Raw genomic sequence first — 24,020 nt, 5'->3', positions numbered from 1 at the left:
CAAAGTCTTTATTTCAAGAACTGCGTGGTGTACTATAGTTATAATAACATCTGAAGATACGAACACCGTACACTGTATGCCGTGATAACTAACTGTTACAAGAGAAGTGTCTAAAACAGTCCTTTTTCTTACTGGCATCTGTATAAGGATTAAAGAATGATTCGTCAGACTCGGGCTCGAACTGGTAAGGTAAAATCGACGCCATCTCTCTCTATACACTGTTAATATCCAACCACCTGCAAACCGTAATACAGCAGTAATGATAGGCGGTCCATTTGCGACACATGCTGAACGCGTTTGACCAATCACAGCAGACTAGACCATTTGACCAATCACAGCAGACTAGACCATCTGACCAATCACAGCACAGTGTTAATTTTGACAGCAAATTTTGATTTAGTTTTAGTCATAGTCTTTTGACGAAAATGCAATTTAGTTTTAGTCACATTTTAGTCAACCCCATCATTTTAGTTTTAGTCTAGTTTTAGTCGACGAAATATGAAAAACATTTTAGTCGAATAAATATACATTATATTTAGTCTACTAAAATCTAAATGGTTTAAATCATTTACTTGGTGTAATTAAATGTTCCATACAAAGATTCAACTGTTTTGACATAATTTACTTCACCTTAGAATGAAATTAAACCAGGTCATTACCTTTATTTTTCAGAAAATTCCAGTAACTAGATATGCATTGTTGGAACGCAGAGTATTAGACCATGAACGACATGTTCCAGTTCGTTCAATTCCATTTGACTCAATTGACTCGTTAAGTAGGGCGTATTCATTCAGTTCATTCAACCAATGAAACGCTCTGACAGGGCTCACACTCAAAGGCTATTGGCTCATGGCATGCCTATTTGAAGAAAGAGCGCACTGTCTTTGCTTGAGACAGCAATGAATGAGAATAGCTTTCAAAAAGACATATTATATAAATTGTATTACATTTCTTTAGTCATGCAAACATGTTACATATTTGGTTGGAATGTACAGTTTGACTCACTTCATCACTTCTATAATCAGTAGAGGACAGCGCTGGTTTCTTTTGGCTGACTCTATGTTGCATTTCACGTTATGCAGCAGCTCGTGTTAAGTTAACATTGGCATATAAAACCTTTGAGCTTGCCTTCGTAATGTGTTTCGGGGTGACTCGCCTGCAGTCGCGCTTCAAGTTTGCGGCGTTTTACCGGCGATCGTGAAGAAAATAAGACGCTTTGTAACCCGCGTGGAGACACAGAATACATGTGTGTGCTTCCCCTTCTCCCAGAGACTTCTCTCTGCCGTTTATATGAGATAAGCAGCACATGCGCGCAAACTGATGTCCGCCAGGTGGGACAAGAATATTTTCGTCTCGTTTTTATTAGTTGACGAAAATGTCAGTATATTTTTATTACAGTTTTCGTTATAATGCATTCATTTTTATTTAGTTATCGTCTCGTTTTCGTCAGTGAAAACATGTCGTTAACGAATACTTTTCGTCATAGTTTTCGTTAACGAAATTAACACTGCACAGCAGACTACACTATCTGACCAATCAGATCAGACTACGCTGGCGGAAAGGCGGAGATTACACAGATGAATCGCGGAACGAATCATTTGAGAGTCAGTCAAGAAGTAAGGTAATAAAAACTGCTTATTATTACGAAATAATAGTATTTTTACATCATGTATGTACATAAACTTGTTGTCGGACACTCCATAAACCAAAATAAGCCANAACCGAACGTTTTACTTTGCGCGCGTCATTTTACCGAAGATTGCTTCATCAATCTTGGCGCCTTTACTGCAGGATACATTAAACGTCTTTCCTTAAAAGATGTTGCAATACCAACTTTATTTGGACCTGTAAGCTCCACCGAATCACAACCTGTAAGTGTGACTCTTTATTTTTGTCTTTACTTAAAATTAAATTTGTGTGACGTTATCTCATGTCTGTGTTTAGCTAACGTTACCGTTATTTTTGGGGTTGTTACTGTTTGTTTACCTAACGTTAGCTATAAACTCGTTGCGCTAATGTAAGTGTTCAACCATATTAACTCGCAAAGTCTTTATTTCAAGAACTGCGTGGTGTACTATAGTTATAATAACATCTGAAGATACGAACACCGTACACTGTATGCCGTGATAACTAACTGTTACAAGAGAAGTGTCTAAAACAGTCCTTTTTCTTACTGGCATCTGTATAAGGATTAAAGAATGATTCGTCAGACTCGGGCTCGAACTGGTAAGGTAAAATCGACGCCATCTCTCTCTATACACTGTTAATATCCAACCACCTGCAAACCGTAATACAGCAGTAATGATAGGCGGTCCATTTGCGACACATGCTGAACGCGTTTGACCAATCACAGCAGACTAGACCATTTGACCAATCACAGCAGACTAGACCATCTGACCAAGCACAGCAGACTACACTATCTGACCAATCAGATCAGACTACGCTGGCGGAAAGGCGGAGATTACACAGATGAATCGCGGAACGAATCATTTGAGAGTCAGTCAAGAAGTAAGGTAATAAAAACTGCTTATTATTACGAAATAATAGTATTTTTACATCATGTATGTACATAAACTTGTTGTCGGACACTCCATAAACCAAAATAAGCCCTTAAAAATATTGAGGAATGTACTCTTTAACTTGAAATGTACAGACCGATGAGCTTTGATGAAACGGAGGCAAGCACAAATAAACTCTCACCTCTGACGGTAGTGGGCGGAGCAGCGGTATAGTTCCACAGGCCGTCTTCAAAATGTGCCTCTGGGTCATCTGAGGGGGCAGGTGAGGGAGGCGGGGGCACGAAATTTGACAAAGGCACACCCTGAGTGAAGGAATCTAGGCACATGGAGTCAAAGTAGCGGGCTGCCAGAGTTTTGGAGTTGTTGGCGTACGGGTTCAGCGTTTGGGCCAGCTGGTCCAGAGTGCTGTTAAAGGGAGTTTTTAGCACACAAGTCCCACCCACTCCGGAGGGCAGGCGAAGGGTGTTTACTATCCTCTGTGGGGTGGCGTCTGGAGACATTTTACTCCTGGAGGAACAGAATAACGTTAAGAGAGAAGGAGCGTCTTCATTACATGCACAGAGCTATTGTGATTTTTTGGCCAAAATAATCATGTAGTGAAAAACTGATAACATACAAATTAGAAATGAAACCCCAACATAATACATTATACAACAAGCAGCCTAAAGTACATTACATTACAGAAAAGTATAAAAGATTGCTTACAGGCTTAAATACACCTCTGATATGCCTGTGTGACATATTTTTATGAAATAAACTAATAATAAAGCATTTCTCTACATTGTTTTGTCTGACCTGAACTGAAGTCTGTCTTCATTGGCATAAGGGATGAAGTTTCCACGAGGTTGTGTGTAGTTGTGATATTGAGATGGAGACAGAATGAGGGGGGGAAGATCACCTGCAGAATCCAAGAAATCATCAGAAAAGCTTGCACTTAGTACTGGACAGTATGACAGTATATATTAAGCGATAGTAGATGTGTACCAACTAGATGACGTTCTGTTCTGTACAGTTTATACTGCAGATATACTGTGAAATGTATGCAGCTGTATATTGGCTATATATTTATTGATTATATATTAATTTTGCTGAAAATATTGGATTTACAGCCAAAAGCATCATCATATTAACAGTCACTGCAAAATAAAACTATTAATACATGACGCGATTTTAAGCCTTAAAAAACAGCACACAAACAGTAAAGACTCAAGGGGCTTTGTTCTTCTTACCAATCTCTGGCACAGACAGGGCTACGGTCATGGCCACACAGACGAAGAAAGCGGGCAACAGGATCTGAGATAAAATGCCCTTGGTGTTTCTCTTGGCGCAGTGAAACCTTTTCACTATCAGCCCATGAAACTGACGAAGTTTGAGCCACCAGCCCTCGAGCTTAAAGCTGCCCTGACCCTCCTGTACGGCCCGCTCAGCAGAGCGCTCTTCATCTATAGAGACATGGAAGGTCTATATTACTCTCGGTGGTAGGTGAGCACTTTATCTTCTACCTGCAGGTCTTCAAAGATGTGCTTTGTCTCAGACAGTCTGCTTTGGCTTTAAGTGACCGGAAGAGGTAAACGGTACCAGTCAAAACATCCTTTCTAAAAGCCTGAACTAAGGAACACCCTCATGTTGTTCCAAACCTATATGAATTTCTTTCTTCTGCAGAACACAAAAGATATTTAAAAAAATGTTGGTAACCAAATAACACTGCCCCCCATTGACATTGTATGGTAACAAAGCCACTGAGACATTGTCTCAGTGGCTTTGTGTTCCACGGAAGAAAAAGTCATTACAGGTTTGAATGACATAAGGAAGAATACATAATGACATGATTTTTATTTTTGGGTGAACTTGTAACTTTGAGAAACTAACAGCTCTTACTACAAAGCGTATCCTCAGTTCATTACCTCTAAGACTGGCCGAGTCAGGATCGTGGCCATTATCAAACAGTGGACAGTAGTCTCCATAGAAGTCAGCATAGAGACCCCCTTCATCCCCTCTCACTGAGCCCAGAGATGAGCCGGACTGCAGTGACGCCTGGCTTGGGCTCAGTCTGGAACACATCATGAGGTTACTGAGCTCCACCTCCGGCCGGGTCACGGCCCCTGCTGGGGCTCCCTCGCACTGTGGCCCTCCAAGCGGATTGGTGGGCTTTCCCGCTGATGCTCCACCAGGAGAGCTTTTTATATCTGACAAAAAAATTAGAGGAATTGAAATAGCTTATCATACTTAAACATGTTGCTGTAGTTATGCAGCTAGTTGCCAGTAACTTACAGTAGATTTATATTTATCTGGCAACAGTTTGTTCAAAGATAAATGAACATTAAACATTAACAAGTCTTTATCTTTACAGAAAAAAAACTATAAAATTACGGCCTCATGCAAAGCATTCTGGGAACCAAAATTACGAGAAAGAAAACAAAAAGGTTGCTGAGGATTTCTGGTTCCCATAATGCTTTGCACGTGGCTTTTATTTTACAGTTTTTTTTTTGTAAAGATAGAGGGCCCTATTTTAAGCACATGGTTTAAAGCGCACGGTGCAGGTGCACTTAAGGCGTGTCCGAATCCACTTTTGCTAGTTTAACGATGGGAAAACGGTCGGCGTGCCCGGGCGCAAGGTCTAAATGGGTTGTCCCGATTCTCTTAATGAGTAATGGGTGTTTTTTGGGCGTAATGTGTTGTGCAGTAAACCAATCAGAGTCTCATCTCTCATTCCCTTTAAGAGCCAGTTGCGCTCGCGCCTTGGCGGATTCGCTACGGCGGAATTTGCAAGAGCAAAGACTGGACGCTTCTGCAGAGAGGAAATGCACCATCTACAGGACAAGCTGGATTTTTATCTTTATGTACACAATAATAATCTTTTACATTGTACTCCATTTAGTTTTTATATTTGGCATGTTTGTGTGCCGCTGGGCTTCCCTCTGTGTAGTAAGTAAAGTGAAACTGTAAAGTGAGTTGTGGACCCTGTTTCAGGGGCGCATTTTCTACTAATGCACTCCTTAAATAACAAAAAAATATTGCGGCATTTACTTTAGACCAGGTTTGAGTTGGTCTATGGCGCAGTCTATTTTTAGTTCCTCAAAATAGCAACGCGCCAACAATGTGCCTGAAAACACCAACACGCCCATGGGCGCACAAATGAGCGCAAATGCATTTGCTATTTAAACAACGCAGCGCAGGACAGGAAAATGAGAACTGCGTCGGGCTGAAACTAGCAAAAACACTTGTGTTGCGCCTTGCGCCACGTTGCGCCGGGTGTATGATAGGGCCCAAAGACTTGTTAATGTTTAATGTTCATTTATCCTTGAACAAACTGTTGCTAGTCAATTACATAAATATAAATCTACAGTAAGTTACTGGCAAACTGCTGCCAGTAATACTGTAATTTCTACAGTATCTTTTTACAGTGATTCTTCAATGTAGGGGTGGATGGTATGTGTGATGTTACGTATATCATAATAATGGTTTTGCAACTTTTTTTGTTACTTTTATGTTATATCACAATAAAAGAGAAGATATACATGTAAGCTGTATAAATGTAAATGTAGATAGATTAACATTCTTTCTGAGCCCCACTGACCTGCATCGCTGTTCTCCAGTGACAGATCCTCCTCTGAAACCTTCAGAAAGACCTCCTCCAGTGTAGTGTCCATCACACCGAAGCTGGTCAAAGCCAGGCGGTCCAAACTCTGTTCCAGAGCCTGAGAAAACACATCTAACATTCAGCGACCATTTATATAAACCATTCTTTCTTAAACGCCTGTCACACAGAATCCTCTTTCTTCACCAGCAAGCGATTCTAAGTTCTAACCCGTGCCCTTTCAAACTGTGTACCTGAAAGAGCCTCTCGAAACAGCCTTTCTTCACCGCCTCTGACGGCAGGACATAAGAGAGCTCAGTGTTGGAGTCGGACACCAGCAGGCAGGAGGCCACGTACTGACGGATGAACTGTGTAACTCTGCTCTCTGAACACGGAGATATCAAAGCGGACGGAGACTGGCTTGACTGATCTGAGAACAGACAGACGCATGATATTGGGTCATGGAAGAGGAAAGATGAGAAGTGATGGTGCAGAGCGGAATATGATTTTATTAAAAATCTAACAATAAAAGGAAGAACAGCACAGAGTAACAGTAAAAAAAAGATAAAAGAGAAGTACAAAACAAATAGCAGGTCATAGAAAAAGGCTCAATTCACTCGAGAAACAAAACTACCGTATAAAATAATAAGACTGGTTGGTAATATATCTTGAATTAAGTTCATGTTTCCTACACTTATTTTTCTTGTTTCATTTATTTCTTGCTCTAAGTGTAAACCTGACTAAAACGTTACGCTTCTGTTAGATTTATTCTTAAAGCAAATCAATTTGCCTGTGGGGTAAGAAAAACAACTATAATTCAAGATATATTCTCTCTGGCTAAATATGCACTGAAGCAGATTTATCTTGTTTTAAGGATATTATTTTTACTAAAAGATAAGAAAAAAAAGTTTGCAGAGATGGGGAAAAAGGGACAAATGGAAAAGAGAAATCACATTGCTCCATACTCAAACACACAGCTCAACAAACCCTCTTAAAAGGATAGTTCACCCAAAAATGAAAAATCTGTCTTCATTTACCCTTCCAAATCTGTATAAATCTCTTTGTAGATTTTTGGAAAGATATTTGGAGAATGCTTGTAACCAAACAGTTCTTGGCCACCATTGACTACCATGCTTTATAAATTTCTTTGCTCTGTTGGAACACAAATGAAGATAATTTGAAGAATGTAGGAAAGCAAACACGTCTGGGGCACTTTTGACTACCATTGTCATTTTTCCAACTATGGTAGTCAATGGTGGCCAAGAACTGTTTGGTTACAAGCATTCCTCCAAATATCTTTCTCTGTGTTCATCAGAACAAAGAGATTTATACAGATTTGGAACAACTCGAGGGTGAGTAAATGAGGACAAAAAAATGTTTGGGGGTGAACTGTCCCTTTAACAAAAATTGAAATGAGGAGAGACATATACCTGCAGCGTCACTCTGCGACTTGACAAGAGTGAGCTTGTAGCCATCTCCATATGTGCTCTTGAGAAACAGCGGTGAACCGCAGCACTTCAGCTTGCCGTGAGAGATGATGGCGATACGGTCTCCCAACAGATCAGCCTCATCCATATGGTGAGTCGAGAGCAGAATGGTACGGCCTGATCATACACACATGGTTTTAAATGCTATAGTTAAATATTCACGTATTTAGAAATATGTGTCAGCTGTGAGAGGTAATAAAAGGTCACCTTGTTTATATTTTAGAATGAGATCCCAGATCGCCCGCCGTGCATAGGGGTCGACCCCCGCTGTGGGTTCATCCAAAATCACCGCCCGAGACCCACCCACAAACGCGATCGCCACCGACAGCTTCCTCTTCATCCCCCCAGACAGAGTCTGTACCAGACTGTGACGCTTGTTGGACAGCTCTAGATCTTCTATCATCCTGTGCATTCAAACACACCTTCAGCAACTTTGTTTTAGGAACGAAACAAAAAAACTTTGGCGAAACATGCACGTTAACCCACTTGTCCATCTCCTTGCGGATGTCTTCTTCAGCCATGCCCTTAAGACGCGAGTAGAACCACAAATGTTCCTCCACGCTCAGCTTGTCAAACAGAACGTTGTGCTGAGGACACATGCCTAAATTTTGTCGGATGCGCTCCATCTCTGTGCGAATGTCATGGCCGTATATAGTAGCGGAGCCGGAGGTGGGCGGAAACAGTCCAGTGAGAATGGACCTATGAGAGATGTGATGTTAACAAATGTTCTGCAGGTTTTCAACACACAACCAAAATCATTCCTCACTCACATAGTGGTGGTCTTGCCAGCCCCATTGTGTCCCAGGAAGGAGACGACCTGGTTCTCATGCAGGTTTAAGCTTAACTTGTTTAGGGCCAGTTTGCTCCCAGTCTTGTAGACTTTGGTTAGTTTGTCTATGCACACCACAAGCGGTAAGTGACTGGGCTCTTCTTCAATTCCACGAGTTTCCTCTAAGCAACAAAAACGCACACATTTAGTTACAATTGTAGTAACAATTATCTCATTTCTACAGGAAAGTTGATAGAACCAAACCATTATTAACTATGTCATAACTGATATTAAAGGTGCAGTGTAAGAAATTTAGTGGCATCTAGCTGTGAGGTTGCGAATTGCAACCAACGGCTCACTCCACCCTCCATTTCGAAGCACTATTGTGGCTGACACAGAACTAAGATGTCGTCACGTTTTCACTTCTTTGCCGAAGGAGATAACGTATTTACGAAACGCCCTCTGTAGAGCAGTTTGTCCATTTAGGGCTACTGTAGAAACAACATGGCGAATTCCATATAAGCGGACCCGCGGTGTATGTAGATAGAAATAGCTCATTCTAAGGTAATAAAAACATAACCCTTCATTATGTTAGGTCTTTATACACCTCTGAAGACATAGTTATGTATATTATATTGCATTTCTGTCAATAGATCCTCCCGAAAATTACACACTGGCCCTTAAAATTAGAAAATTATAGATGTTGAAAGAACCTGAGCGTCTGTGTTCCATAGCACAAGCCTGGTCCTCTTCCATCACACTCAGCCTGGTGCTGCTGCCCCACGGCAACTCCCATGTCTCAATACGTCCACTACCCAACCAATAGGATTTCTGCAAAGGAAAGTACCATGGGCGGGGCAGCCCGTACATCCCTGGAAGAAAAACAAACGCAAAGAATACTGTCACAGACCTTAGAAAACAGAAAAAAACTGTTGAAGAATTTTTTATTTATTTAACACTGATATGTTGATGTGAATGTGTTGCTGATTGGGATGCACAATATTATTGGTTGATAATGGGTTAATAATTATCTGCATTGGCCTGATGTGAAAACTGATGCTCATATGACTTGCCAAAATGAAAACATTACAATTTACAATCTGCCTCTAAGAAATCAGCAGTGATTGATTTGATAATAATGTAATTATAATCTGTATTCTTTGGAAATAAGATACTGGAACCAAAAAATGATATAAGAGGCCTATATTGGTATTGACTATCGGCTAAAATGAGTAGGAATACAAGCATATAAGATATCTGCAAAAATCCAATGTTGTGCATCCCAAGTAAAAATGACTTTAACAGAGCTGATATTAGCATCCCATACTAGATAGTGATAGTACGATTGCTTACCTGGATGCACAGCCTCAATGTACCAGGTGAGCACACCGTACACAATGGCATCAATGATAAGCATGACCACAGACAGGAGGAGGTTAAAATCATCGCCCTCTACAGGTGACTGGTTGATAGTGCGCCACTGGATCCCCACCCCAGCCACTTCATACAGGGCAAAGTACTTAGAGCCCAGACCAAACGCTGTGGTAGACATTAAAGACTGCAGACACAGAGAGAGAGATACATTGTAATGAGAATAAAAATGGAAAGATAAATTATATGATAGAATTGTACAAGAAAAGCCACAACAACAAACTTTGAAGTCATCTGCATGCTATTGTACTTCCAAAAGTACATTCAGCAGAAATACAGATTTTACGGTTACGCTCTTTTCTCAGCCAGATAAACGGATCAAAAGTATTGATGACTCATGGCACTACACTGAATTTTGATTTTAAAAGGAAACACAAGGCTGAAAACTGCACTTAAAAGACACAATTATTGAAAACCGTGTGGAGGAAAACCACATACCGCTATGCACTTCTCGAAGGCAGTAATCTTGTCATGAGCCACCTCTTCTCTGATGGCCACATACATGTACGGCACGTAACTCAGAAAGTAGATGATTCCTCCACATGCTGACGCCAGTTTTGCTTTAGAGTACAACACTGACACCAGGAAACTTCCAGAGATAAGAAAACAATTACGTTAAATAATTACCTTTACACTACTGGCAAAACATAAATGGTATAAAACGGCAATCCAAATATCATCAAAGAGTACAGTTTGGTCCATTACCAGAACATGATGGTGGCGATGGCGTAGATTGTAAGAAAGAGCCAGATGATAAAAGGATCGCTGTGAAGGAGGACTTTGCCGTATTTCAGTATGGCAGTGAGAGCGGTCACTGAGATCGAAAGCTGCACGAAGCCGGTGATAAACCAGGCCACCCAGTGCACTGCGTTATTCAAGCCCATCATCTTCATCACCTGCGTGAAATCGCTCGGGATCAACCACAGCACCACCATCTGTTTCTCATTTATAACTAATTCCTCTTTAATGTGTCCGAGGAGGAAACTGCGCTCACCTCTTTTAACCTTTGCTCCTTCTCTGCTACGATGTGCTGGATCATCATGGCCACCGAGTACACCCACGATATGACCATACACAGAGGCATCATGTGCTCAATCACAAACAGGAAACTGCACATGGACATATCGTTTAATACAGCTCGCCTATATCAAGTATGCTGGTATTGACAGCAAAAATATTAATGACTAAAGCAGTGCTAAAGATATGTAATGTTGCCATAAAGAAGGCAGAATATATAATAGGTGAAGCGGCACAGAACACAAAGCTCACTCGTCTCTGGTGTAACATGGATAGGGAAACATCTGCACGTAGTTTCCAGGATCCACCACGTCATGACCCACAAATGTGTTGATGATTGCCCGTTCAATCATATCTAAAAGAGGAAAAAATAGGGCTATTTTGCAACTTCTGTTTTATTAATGTAACATCAGGAGTACACACACGTAAAAGAGAATCACAACAGTATTTCAAAATGAGTCATAAATAACAGTTTTTTTAAAGAACCTTTAAAACACCTTAAAACAAAGCTTACTTGAGAAGCAGCTCTGCGTTAGATATTCAGATATCTAGTTCTCAGATTATGCATCTTGAATATAAATGCATTCTGTTTTACTAAACTGTAAGATTTTTATGTATAGTATAAACAAGCAAAAAAAATCTGGAAGTAGACTTCAACCTTATAGATACATTCAAGATACATGCACTGAAAATAAGTCTGGGTATCTTATATCTTACATCTGGGTATTGCTTCTCAACTCCATTTGTCTTGTTTTAAAGAGATAGTTCACCAAAAATAAAAAATATACTTGATCATTTACTGATCCTCATGCTATTTCAAACCTTTTTAAAACTTACTTTCTAACGCAGAACACAAAAGAAGATATTTTGCTCCCATTGTATGAACACAAAACCACTGAGACATTTCTCAAAATATCTTCTTGTGTGGTCCACGAAAGAAAATCATATACAGGTTAAAAGGTACAAACACTGATTCTGTTAGAGGAGGGGAATGTTTGGAAAACCTGTTTAAATGCGAATCCATGTTTACTTTTGGAATGTTATTGCTCTCAAGTTAATCTTGGCTTTTTTGAGCTTTCAGAAGAGCCAAGTCAGCACTGTACACCTGACCGATGCACCAAACTTTACATAACCGCATACAAATTACCAGCATAACTTTCATTTGAAACAAAACATCAAATTCATTACCCATGCCAACTTGGAACTATGGAGATGTTACTTCAGTGGATGACGTATTGCTTTGTAAGCAGATTTGTACAGAATTTTGCATAACTGGCAAAGCGAAAGCCTGAGTCTATCCCTTTCTTATTTAAAAGCAGTCCTTTCACTGCCAGTAAAATCTACATTTAAAAACGCTCACAGTTAAAGTAGTTTATTTTGGAATACAACACCCTTGGACATTTTGGAAAGGTTACTGCTCAGCCATCTGATCTTACCTTGGATCCACACAAAGCCATACAGGAAGTAGAATTTTCCACCCGTGTTCGGCCCAGGGCGCCAATAAGCCCGGCGGATTTCATTGGTTTTCTCTGTAAAACTGGAGTTCTGTCGGATCTTATACAAAACGTGGGGTGGCAGACTGCCATCTTTATTAGTCTGGAAAATCACACCTGCAAAGAGAACCATACTGACTAACTACATTTAACAATCGTGTACCCAAGGGCTACATGAATTATGAAAATGTGTATTTCTTTGGTGAGATTCAACATTCACTGACTGGCAAAGACCGAGACGTTGTCTTGATAGGCCTGGTTGAGTGTATAGTTGACAATGCTTTCTTCATCAAGGAAGCCTCTGAAAATATCCACACTAACCTACAAAATCATTTTCAGCTTTTAAAAGATACGTTTTGAACAAACAGCTACAAACATCAACAGTGTCAAACACAAGGCTGCTTCACGAGTTTTTCACGAGACCTTTGACATGAAGTGTGTCCATCCGCAGGCAGCATTATCGATGGTGTGGAGCTGCTCCAGGAGGGTGGTTGTGTTCGGCAGGGTGAAGTTCTCCTCCATCAGAGTGTTCAACAGCTCACTGTCTGAGCCGTTTAACATTTCATGATGCTTCTTTAGGTCACCGATGAACTATGACACAAGGACAACGAGACATCAATCACATGCACAACAGGAAAATACTGTACATAACCTTCACATTTTCATTCCTGTGTGTTGATATTCTTCCATCATAAATCAACATGCGTGACATCTGTAAAAGTCAAAAAGCACTTTAGCATTATGCTATCTGGCATGCAATTAGTTTTAATAGACTGAAATACTGAAGAATTACAAAAAAATATATAGTTCCCAAAGCATCAAAGTGAGAAACTGAAAATGATTACAGTTTTTTTTAATAGTCATAGATAAGACATGTCAAAAAGACGATTTTTAGTCAGAATGTCACCTGTTGGAGCCACACCAGGTGATTGTGCAGTTTACCCTCCTCTAAAAAAGTTCTCAGTTCAGCCGAGATGTTGAGCCACACACGAGCATAGTGAGTCACGTTCCCCACAAACGCAAACGTTTCATTGGCCTAGAGAGAGAAAATCAAGTAATCTAATCAAAATCAGTCCAGGTATCCAAATGACTCTTCCAATTGTGTGCAATGTGAATTAAATAAAAATAAACTAATGATGAAGTTCTTAGCAAATGTAATATACACGGATGAGATTGATCTCATTTACATAATTGTTTCAGTAATGGTGTGTGCTACAAGAAAATCAATACAGCATGAGCATTTATTCTGAGTATATCAGAATACATTACTATTTAATTAGGCTTTTAAAGAAGTATGTGTTTGTTTTAATGTATAATAAAATACTGTGCATTCTCTTAACCTAGATTAAAGGGGCAGCAAGTGATTTCTGAGGAACGCTGTTGATATTTGAAATCGATACCCAAACAAATACACCTCTGACTTTATAGCTCCGCCCTCAAAATAGTGAACACTCGCTCATGCCCTCTCCTCCCTATATTGAACGTATACGCTGACTGGCTGTGAGTGTTAAGCAGCGGTCACGCTTGACTTTTCGTTCCATTAACTTCCATTCATACGCATGTAAATGCGTCAGACCAGAAACGCATTTCGCTGTGTAGCAAAGTTCAAGTTTGGTGAACCATGACCTGTGAATTCGCATCACGAGAGTGCGTGAGACCAATAGAAGACCAAAACGTCACAACGTGACCTTTTGGTACAGAAATGTAAAAGACGGAGGAATCGCTCCCGCCCATTTTCGCAGCACCATCCGAACTAATTTTGCATGCTGAAAGTCTAGTCTGACAGCGGAATTATGGTGTTACAGGGAATAGTCAATAGAAACGTTGTTTTTTCCCCCTATTTACACAACCAGGAGTATGTGCAAACACAATATTTTTTTCCAACACATACGCAGAAAAGTCATCTGGCAAGTATTCACAAAATTGTTTGTTTGGTTGGTTGTCGATACAATTTTCTTCTCAGAAATTTGCTTCTCAGGATTCACTTACTCCACCTTTAATGTGCATATCTACAGTATATGTACCAGAATGTGATGGAGAGACAATAGTCATTTAGAATTCTTCAAGACACCCCCGCAACATTATGACTCGCCTTTTGTATGACCTTATCCACCTCTGAACCAATGGGAGAGTAGAGGATTTTGGGATTTGTAGTCATGAGATGAACCAGTAAACCCAGGTTTCGTTGTTCTTTGCTGGTGAAGCCCAGGGAACTCATATTTCCCTGTTTCAGAGCTTCTGGCTCAATAATCCTAACGAAACAACAAAGTTTATTAGAAAGCAACGGCACAACAATAACAACATTTAAACTCATAAGCTTCTATATTTACACACAAACCTGTTATTTCCACACAGAATGGGTTGAAGACCTGCCCACAGCTGAACAAAAGCAGAAAACTGCGATCTAGGATTTTCAGCTTCAGCTTCATTTCCTGCAGATCCCTCTCCTTCTTCCCCTGGGCTGTCTGTTGAGTTGGGACCCCATGTTGTCGTGTTGGAGCTCCAGGAGGTGGTGTTGGCTGCGGGAGGGGGCTGGTGACCTGCACAAGCCCCTTTAGGGAGCAGTCTGGCCAGGCCTGACAACAGATCCACATCCCTCAGCAGCCTTTCCACATCAGCCAGATTCTTCAGCAGAGCCCCGAGATGAGACTGATCCAACAGACCAGATGCGTTAGACTGCTCAAGACGTAACTGAGGATGAAAAGGGAAGAATAGAAAGGAATAACATGTAAACAAAAGTCTATTTAGTGTAAGATTAAATTCGATTTTTTTATGAAAACACTGCACACTCCCAAGTATCTACGGTTGTGTATTTTTTTAAAAGGCAGCTTGACATTAGTTTAACTACTTAAAATTATGAGTAACTTTTACGTCCAAAGTGTGCCCATGACGACTGTTGATGTCTGTTAAAAAAAGATGCATGTACCTTTTCAAATACCCTCTGTGTATCAATCTGCTCTCCCAGCTCTTCGCTCATCTCCCCAAAAATCTTCGCCCTGTGCCCCGCCTCGCCACCACAGACGCTCATTCGGTAGGCCTGCAAAGCTGCCTGTTGTTTTTCAGGAACCAACAGGATTTTGCTCAACTCGCTGTTTCCTCCCTCTTCACAAGTGAGCGTTTCTAGCACTGCACCAGTCAACAGAATTCCCTAAAACCAATGACACACAAAACCAAGAAGCAGTTTTGATAGCCATCAACAGAAGGTGCTTATTAAAGCTGACCAATATTTTGATAGTATGCGTCTGCACTTCTGGTTGGAATATGTTACAGTTGTCTTTGCAAATGATTTTGTGCCAATTTATTGCATACTTAGCTCTAAAGTCAAGTGGTAAACACACCTCCATCTCACGCAGGGCTTGAGGATCAAATTTTTGACCCATTTCACCCCCCGCGATTCCCAGCGCCTGAGACATAACTTTGAGTAGACCCTGGCGGTGAGCTGCGTTAGTGGGGTCTCTCAACGCCTTCTGAATAAGACCCCCCTCCAGACTGCGCCAGCCTCCAAGTAACTGCTTCTAAATGTGAAAGATAAAGTGTTTGTTTTGTATTACAAGAATGTGACTGAGCGTTCCCACCAAACGCGACTTGCATGAATGAATCGCGCTATTCGCGCGTAGTTGGACGCTTGAACATTTTGAGTTTACTCGCTTCAATCGCGCAATTTTCACTTTCAACAACTTCTGATTGCATTTCTAGCGAGGAATTAGTATTGTAGTTTTTAAATGTGTGATTAGTTATTGCAAAGACGCTCTCTGTTTATAATTAAAATATTCTTCCATAATGCTGCCTATCTGTTTCTCTGGGCTGCCTTCATGCAGACGCTGCACGTCACTACTAGAGCAAGCTCCTGATTGGTTAACGCGGCGCGAATTTTCGCCAAAGTTCAGATTTTTCAACTCGCACGAATCACGCGTCAAACGCCCGAAACGCTCAATTCGCGCGAATCGCATCTTTCATGCCGCCTCATTCGCGCAAATCGCGCCGCAACGAGGTCTATCGTGTCTTTGCATTGACTTAACATGTAAATCACTCGCGCTTAACGCTTCATTCGCGTCTGGTGGGAACACACAGTAGAGATTGCCTGTCCTGCTTGGAAGGAAATCGAAAAGCACTTTGTGTTCTGCAGAGCCAAGAAAGTCATACCGGTTTGGAATGACATGAGGGTGAGTAAATGATTAAAGAATTTTTATGTTGTGATGAAATACCCATTTATAGGGACAGTTCAAATTCTGTCATGAATTACTCAACCTCAAGTTGTTTCAAACCTGATGAACACAAAGAAAGATATTTGGAAGAATGTTAGCAACTGACAGTTCTAGGGTACCATTGACTACCATAGTAGGAAAAATAGTTGTATAATTCTTTTTCTTCTGTTGAACACCAAAGAAGATATTTGGAAGAATTTAGGAAAGTAAACAGTTCTGGGGCACCTTTGACTGCTTTTTTTTACTATGGTAGTCAATGGTACCCCAGAACTGTCAGTTGCTAACATTCTTCCAAATATCTTTTTGTGTTTGTGGGTGAACTGTCCCTTTAACATGTCAATCATGTAGTTAACAAATGTAAATGACTGCTAAGTGATTAAAAGTCCAAAATATTGACGTTTGTAAAATGAATTTGATTAACCAGTTCACAAAAAGGCCAGAATCAGTCAAACTGGGGAAAATCAGCAACGACAGAGTATACAGCTGAGTTGGACATCCCCACTTTCAGTCGGTTTGTGAGTGAAGTCTCTCAACTGGACCACCAGCTTCAAATGGAACTAAAAAAACATCTAAAACTAAATCCCCAAACGCACTTTGCCTCCTCATTTCACGAGTATGCTACATTTAAACGGTTTTCAAAAGTGGGGAAGAAAACTTACCATATGTTCTCTAAGATACACGTTGCTTAAAATAACAATATTATAACAAAAATAAAATATTTTATAAAAGCAAGATTCCAATGTTAACAGTTTACCCCCAAAAAAATACTTTACTCACCATCGAGTTGTTCCAAATCTGTATAAATTTCTTTGTTATGATTAACACAAAGAAATATATTTGGAAGAATGCTTGTAACCAAACAGTTCTGGGCCACCACTGACTACCATAGTAGGAAAAATGACCTAGATCGCAGTTTTCTGCTTTTGTTCAGATGTGGGCAGGTCTTCAACCCATTCTGTGTGCAAAATAACAGGTTTGTGTGTAAATATGGTTCCCCAGAACTGTTTGGTTACAAGCACTCTTCAAAATATCTTTCTCTGTGTTCATCAGAACAAATAAATTTATTCCGATTTGGAAGAACTTGAGGGCGAGTAGATGGTGACAGAATTTTTATCTTTGGGTGAACTGTCCCTTTAATCATGACATGGTCCGGTATATCATCACAACTGTGATAGCCTGCAGTCGAATAACAGCCGTGCTCATATTCCAAACGTGTGTGATGTTAATTATGCATGTAATAGAAAGAAATGTGTGTGCGTCCCACATGCTGTACCTCCATCTGTACAAGCTTTTCTCCAGGACCGTGCTGTCCTTCATCTCTTCTTTCTCTCCTTGTTCCAACTTTAGGATACGTTCCAAAAATGAGATTATACACCTGAATAGAACACACACACACATGAGCACAGATTTAGAAACTCTCATCCCACTCACACACTTTAAATAGCCCGAGAAGAGCTGAAATAAAACTCCCACAGAAAATCCACATTTCATTCGGAAACTCACAAGAGCATCTCTCAGCACCTTTAAACCGACTACAGCGCATTAACCCGACACTTAAAACGCACTACGCAGGAGCTCCTCTGCCCTAAAGCATTAGATTCTATCAGACGCACTCTCTTTGCTGTCACTGAGTAGAATTGCTAATGGCGCAGGCCGCAAACTCAAGCTGAGCCTCCGAAGAGGATGAAAGAAAGACGGGAGGCTCAGAGGGAGCTAGCAGATGAATCACGACTCTTCAGAAGCACTGCTGTCTGACCTGGGTTGGAGAAAAGGAAGTTTGAGATGAGCGTGGAAGACAGACCTCTTTCAGATTGATGGTTGAGGAGAGCAGCAGGCTGGCGGTGTCGTTCGGCAAGGAAAGGTTTTGGGTCAGAAACTGCTGGAACGTCGACTGGTTCCTGAGGATGCTTCCTACAGTGAAACCTGAAGCAGATACACATGCAAACAGTTTAGGAGCTTAACTGGTGCAGGTGATGTGTAAGTAGTGTACTTTTAGGTGTACACTAGTGTTCAAAAGTTTAGGGTCACTTGAAATGTTTCTTTTGACCTCACTTTTTTATCAGCTTGTACAGGCTGAAATTTGTTTTGTAGACAAAAAAAATAATGGGTCAAATTATTTTCTTGGATTACACAACTAACATTTTATTAAATAAAAACGTTGTAAAAATAAATCAAATGCTTTTCAAATAAAATAAACATGAAAGAAAAGCAGCCAAAACGAGCCCAGCATCAATATTGTTTAAACAGAATACCAGGGTCAGACCTCAAGAAATTGTCTAATAAAATGCAAATGCAAATTTTAGGAAAAGGGTGACTTCATTGAAGTTGACAAAATATAACAAAAGTTTTGATTCTAATACATGGGAAAAAATATTAATAAAGGAGTAAGTGACAAGTTAAGAATGAAGTACCTACTGTACATACACAACCAAGAACATATGGACATCAATTCTTGGGTCAAACTTTATGAAATATTTATGAACAATGTTTATGAACAAAAACATCTACAGTACATGTCGAAAACTCTAAAATCGGATGCTGTACAACATTAACAGGATAGTTTGGACATATGGTTTTTCAAAGGGTTCACATAATCAGGATATTGACAAATTTGTGATGAAACAAGTTCCTTTTCAAAGTTTGTACGTCAAAGTTACTTAATGTAAAAGGGTTTCGTTTTTCCCGAAAATAAAGATTCTGTCATCATTTATTCACCCTCATGCCATTCAAAACCTATATATGAATCTTCTGTGGAACACAGGGTTATGTCTCAGTGGTTTTGTCTCCATACAGTGGAATTCAATGAGGGAAAATGTTGTTTTGTTACTAACGTCCTTTAAAACATCTTTTGTGTTCTGAAGAGGAAAGAATGTTTTAGAAATATTTGGAATAATACGAGGTCGAGTTAATGATGAAGGAATTTTCAGTTTTGAATCAACAACCCCTTAAAAACCAATCATCTATTGAGCGCATTGGTGAATTTAAAGTTTAAAGTGTTATAAAGTTTACTTTTACTTGTTGATACTTCAGTACAAGTGAATGTGGATATTCTGGTATTTTATTTTTTGGCATAAAATTCCACACTTCTACTGAAGAACATGTATAATTCCTTTCTACTTTGTATACCCCTGGCTAGTTAGAAGCATTTTAACAGTTTAACAGACTTTTTAGCAAGACTTTCTTTCAATCATTGCTTCATCATGACAGTAAATGACCTAAAGAGGACAGGACAGTTTCCAGTAATGCCTGACATAAAAAAAATTGCAACACTGACAATACAATTTCTACTTCCACTCAAAGAACTGCATTTCAGTAAACGATGTGTACTGTATATAAACTAACTTGGACAGTATTGGCCTTCGCATACTTGCAGAGTATAATATTCAGGGTCTCGGTGGGATTTTCTTATGGTAATGTTTGGTGTGTATACTTTGTTTTCTGACCATGGCTGGTGTTGTAGTGACTCTCAAAAGGGCCGTGTGCCGAGCTGAGACTCTCCAGGTGCTGCTGCAGTGACTCCAGCTCTTCCCCCAGACTCGGCCTGTCTGATGTAAACAAGTGATTCTGCTCCACAACCTCACTAATCCTCTCCAACAACTGAGTCACACTGAGAAACAGAGAAATCAAATATATTTTATGATGTTAGAACACGTAGAGGAATATGAAGAAGAGGATTTTTTTTATAGTCCACTAGTCAACCAGAAAAATACTTATAGCCCACGGGTCAATGTTTACTCTACAGTATATGAATAACTCGTTTTTGAGATTTTCTGACTGACACTGGGTTACTTTCAGTGCACGCTTTTAGAATAAACAGGTTCACAATATTAGAGAGAAATAAGGTGGATGAGATTCACTACCAGAACCAAGATGTATTACACAATCTTCCAGCTCATATGATCGATATTACAGGTGGTAATGATGACTGCTGTTCGCACCGTAAAAGCAAGCAGGCTGGGTGAGAACAGAATCCATTATAGCCATCTTAGTCATGCAGAGATACAAATCTAGTAACAGAGCGTAGGTGGACAAATTTCTGACTCACGTGGAGTTTTTATATTGCAGGAAGCCAAACTCATCCCTCTGACCATCCGGACACAGCGACTGCATGATGGGAATGATGCCCGCCGAGGTGAGAGGGGCCGCGCTGTAGAAGGCTGGATAAAGCCAGGAAAACAGACCACCAGGATGGAGGGATAGAGAGAAGGATGGAGGTGATAGAAAGGTGAAATCAGTATTGTAATGAGGTTTTGACATCAGATGTATAGATGTAGATGGGAGGTGTAGATGATGAGGAGGAATATTTATATGAGCAGGGATGTGATTGAGTGCGTGGGAATTAAGGGATAACAGAATAAATAATGACGTTTCCGGAGTCCATGGGTCACAGAAGAGGATTTGATGAGAGATTAGAACACAGGGAAAGAGAAAAGAGACTGCCGTCACATATCAGAGCAAACAAAGAGTCAGAGAGGTTTCAGATGTCAGATTGGTTCGATAACCCTGTATGTGGGAAGAAATAAATCTAAAGGGCACTTGAAGACACACACAAAGGTTAACTGGACAAGCTGTCACAGACACAAGAAATGAGCATCACTGTGTTGCACAGCTATTCTACACCTACATGCCCCCAGTCACAGCATGCAACTTTTTTCTGATTTACTTCCTGAAACAGGTTCAGAGTGCAAATAAAAGTCTCGATTTCTAATAAAAACATCTATTTAAGTGAAGATACATTTTGAAGTGTGCAAGACAAAGTGACGTTCCTAGACTTTCATATTTTCTATTAGTTTATGTTCATTATATATTCCTTTATATTAAACCATTTAAATCCTGTTACATTTAGTTAAATTTATGTTTTTTTTTTAATAAAAAAAACGGTACATTAAGATAAATTCCTACATTAAGAGAATTATATATAAGGCATTTATCTTAATGTGCCATATTTATCTATATATCTTTAGCGATAATAACCACAGTTCATTTGCATTTAGCCCGTCTCAGTTTATTCCTCTTTCTTCGTGTAATAATAAATGGACTCAATGATAGTGAGAGCAGATCTCTACGTGGAGAATGCCGGCTGTTGTCACAATCCTTGTGCATATAAAAATCTCACTGAATTATTACAAATAATGGCAAAACGAAGGTTTGGAAATGTACAGTAAACTGAAATTTTCTACTGACACACTACAGAAAATGAAAATTCTGTCATCATTTACTCACCTTCTTAATTTCATTCTCAAAGTCATACAGGTTTGAAATGACAAGAGGGGGAGTAAATGCTGACAGAGTTTGTGGGTGAGCTATCCCTTTAAGTGAACGTTCCACAGAAAATATTCTAACAACAAGATAAGAGCAAAGAATGCACATTTGGTGTATCATTTATGTCAAATGTAACGATAGGAAGTGTGCTGTGTTTTCACTAACCAGTTCAGCATGGTTTTCAAATATGCAAATATGACTTCAAATAACTTATTTATAATGCTTTGAATCAGTCGTAATCTCTTTTGCCTTGTGATCTAAAGGCCAGAAACAGGTTAACAAGAGCACAACAGATGCTTCTCAAATTCAATTTGCTCCCACGCAGACTGCGTTCCTCTGATAAAACATTCCCTTTCCACGACTCTGGCCTACATTGAACCTGTAATGGATAAATTAGGCCTATAATTGTTGCTAAGATGATTTAACAAAGCCGTAATGAATGAATGGTTTTGAGAAATGCGATCACCCCGTCTCTGTCAGATTGGGCTTTGCCTTTCGTATTTTGGCACCCCTGCCTGAAATGCAAACACGAGGCAGCTGGCACTTACAGAGGGATTTAGAGGGTTACTTAATGGTAAGTGCTGACTCAATTTCCACCCCTAAGTGTTTTGTCACTGCGGCTTGTGGCTTGTGGAGCTGGCATCCTCTCCCAGCGCCGTCCGCGCTACAAAAAGAGAGCCTGTCGCATCCACGCCACGGCACTTTCTCTCAGAAGTAGAAGCGTTAGCTAAACACCTCTCAATATCAGCCTGACCACTCTGCAAAAAAATCCCCCTCGATTGACATTAACACTGAGGTGTGTCATATCTACTGTTCCAGTGACAGCTTGTCCGGTTGTTTTTAGCCTTGGGTCCTAACTCTTATATCTGACATATGTCCCCTCTTTGCAAAAACACAGCTGAGGATTAAAAGAGCACAAGTCAGTCAGAAGAAATAACATTATGGCTCAGTAAGTACATGAATTTAGTGAGTTGTGGTGTGTGTATGTGAGTGAGATATTTGTGTTAAAAATGATGGATTGTGGGTTAGGTTTACAGAAAAATGTGGCACCTGACAACTAAACCCCTTTTTCTCATTTACTTTGAGTAAAGACACAAATAAACCGTAAATATGCCCAATGGTGTGACAGCAAAACATTTTAAAAGAATGAACAATTTTCAATATTTATAATATAAAATAATGTATGATAAACAGTTTTTTATTTTTGCTGTCACACCATAGGACACATGACATGTACGGTATATCGGTCAACTAGCCACATGTGTTTTTGCTAAAATATGAAGAGAAAATTCAAGTAAATCTCATTTTTTGGGGACATCTATAGAGATGATTTTCATTTGGAAACAAATCCATTGACAAAATACTGACTATAGTTAACAAGTAGAGTTATATTAAAGGAGTAGTTCACCCCAAAACAAAATTCTGTCATCATTTACTCACCCTCGTGACATTTTAAACCTGTATGACTTTCTTTGCAAAACACAAACAAAGATATTTTGAAGAATGTTGGTAACCAAAAAATGTTGGTCCCCGGGCACAAAACCAATGCAAATCAATGGGAACCAACAGTTTTCTGTTATCAACATTCTTCAATATATCTTCTTTTGTGTTCTGCAGAAGAAAGTCCTACAGCTTTGAAATGACAAGAGGGTGAGTAAATGATGACATATTTTTCATTGTGTGATCTCTTCCTTTAAAAACAATGAAAGGCTATGGTATGTCCCAATTTAGACAGCCAAAAAAAATGTGTGTACCGGTTTGGCTGTATGGGAGTTAGCGGTATCACAATATACTGTACCAGTACTGACAATAACTTGATATTAAAAACCACGATTATACACTCACCTAAAGGATTATTAGGAACACCTGTTCAATTTCTCATTAATGCAATTATCTAATCAACCAATCACATGGCAGTTGCTTCAATGCATTTAGGGGTGTGGTCCTGGTCAAGACAATCTCCTGAACTCCAAACTGAATGTCAGAATGGGAAAGAAAGGTGATTTAAGCAATTTTGAGCGTGGCATGGTTGTTGGTGCCAGACGGGCCGGTCTGAGTATTTCACAATCTGCTCAGTTACTGGGATTTTCACGCACAACCATTTCTAGGGTTTACAAAGAATGGTGTGAAAAGGGAAAAACATCCAGTATGCGGCAGTCCTGTGGGCGAAAATGCCTTGTTGATGCTAGAGGTCAGAGGAGAATGGGCCGACTGATTCAAGCTGATAGAAGAGCAACTTTGACTGAAATAACCACTCGTT

General features: G+C 39.9%; 1 protein-coding gene across 1 annotated transcript in view; it reads right to left on the bottom strand.

Moving 5' to 3' along the window:
• Window positions 1–24,020, bottom strand: part of abca2 (ATP-binding cassette, sub-family A (ABC1), member 2) — a 68,129-nt gene that overhangs the window by 6,780 nt on the left and 37,329 nt on the right. Inside the window, exons 3-30 of the mRNA XM_057320495.1 lie at window positions 20,544–20,655; window positions 19,942–20,105; window positions 18,300–18,421; window positions 17,772–17,873; window positions 15,632–15,808; window positions 15,220–15,441; window positions 14,632–14,984; window positions 14,386–14,545; window positions 13,201–13,329; window positions 12,717–12,884; window positions 12,518–12,614; window positions 12,237–12,410; window positions 11,053–11,155; window positions 10,778–10,892; window positions 10,489–10,679; window positions 10,222–10,372; window positions 9,706–9,910; window positions 9,066–9,224; window positions 8,354–8,534; window positions 8,070–8,282; window positions 7,791–7,987; window positions 7,527–7,700; window positions 6,351–6,526; window positions 6,097–6,217; window positions 4,424–4,705; window positions 3,749–3,961; window positions 3,315–3,417; window positions 2,701–3,026 (exon numbers count right to left, since the gene is read on the bottom strand). Of these exons, the coding sequence (XP_057176478.1) occupies window positions 2,701–3,026; window positions 3,315–3,417; window positions 3,749–3,961; window positions 4,424–4,705; window positions 6,097–6,217; window positions 6,351–6,526; window positions 7,527–7,700; window positions 7,791–7,987; window positions 8,070–8,282; window positions 8,354–8,534; window positions 9,066–9,224; window positions 9,706–9,910; window positions 10,222–10,372; window positions 10,489–10,679; window positions 10,778–10,892; window positions 11,053–11,155; window positions 12,237–12,410; window positions 12,518–12,614; window positions 12,717–12,884; window positions 13,201–13,329; window positions 14,386–14,545; window positions 14,632–14,984; window positions 15,220–15,441; window positions 15,632–15,808; window positions 17,772–17,873; window positions 18,300–18,421; window positions 19,942–20,105; window positions 20,544–20,655 (4,890 nt within the window). The remainder of the gene's footprint in view (window positions 1–2,700; window positions 3,027–3,314; window positions 3,418–3,748; window positions 3,962–4,423; window positions 4,706–6,096; window positions 6,218–6,350; window positions 6,527–7,526; window positions 7,701–7,790; window positions 7,988–8,069; window positions 8,283–8,353; window positions 8,535–9,065; window positions 9,225–9,705; window positions 9,911–10,221; window positions 10,373–10,488; window positions 10,680–10,777; window positions 10,893–11,052; window positions 11,156–12,236; window positions 12,411–12,517; window positions 12,615–12,716; window positions 12,885–13,200; window positions 13,330–14,385; window positions 14,546–14,631; window positions 14,985–15,219; window positions 15,442–15,631; window positions 15,809–17,771; window positions 17,874–18,299; window positions 18,422–19,941; window positions 20,106–20,543; window positions 20,656–24,020) is intronic.

The sequence above is a fragment of the Triplophysa rosa genome, linkage group LG2, assembly GCF_024868665.1.
Source record: "Triplophysa rosa linkage group LG2, Trosa_1v2, whole genome shotgun sequence".
NCBI classification, from domain to species: domain Eukaryota; kingdom Metazoa; phylum Chordata; class Actinopteri; order Cypriniformes; family Nemacheilidae; genus Triplophysa; species Triplophysa rosa.
This window is presented reverse-complemented; position numbering and strand designations above follow the sequence as displayed.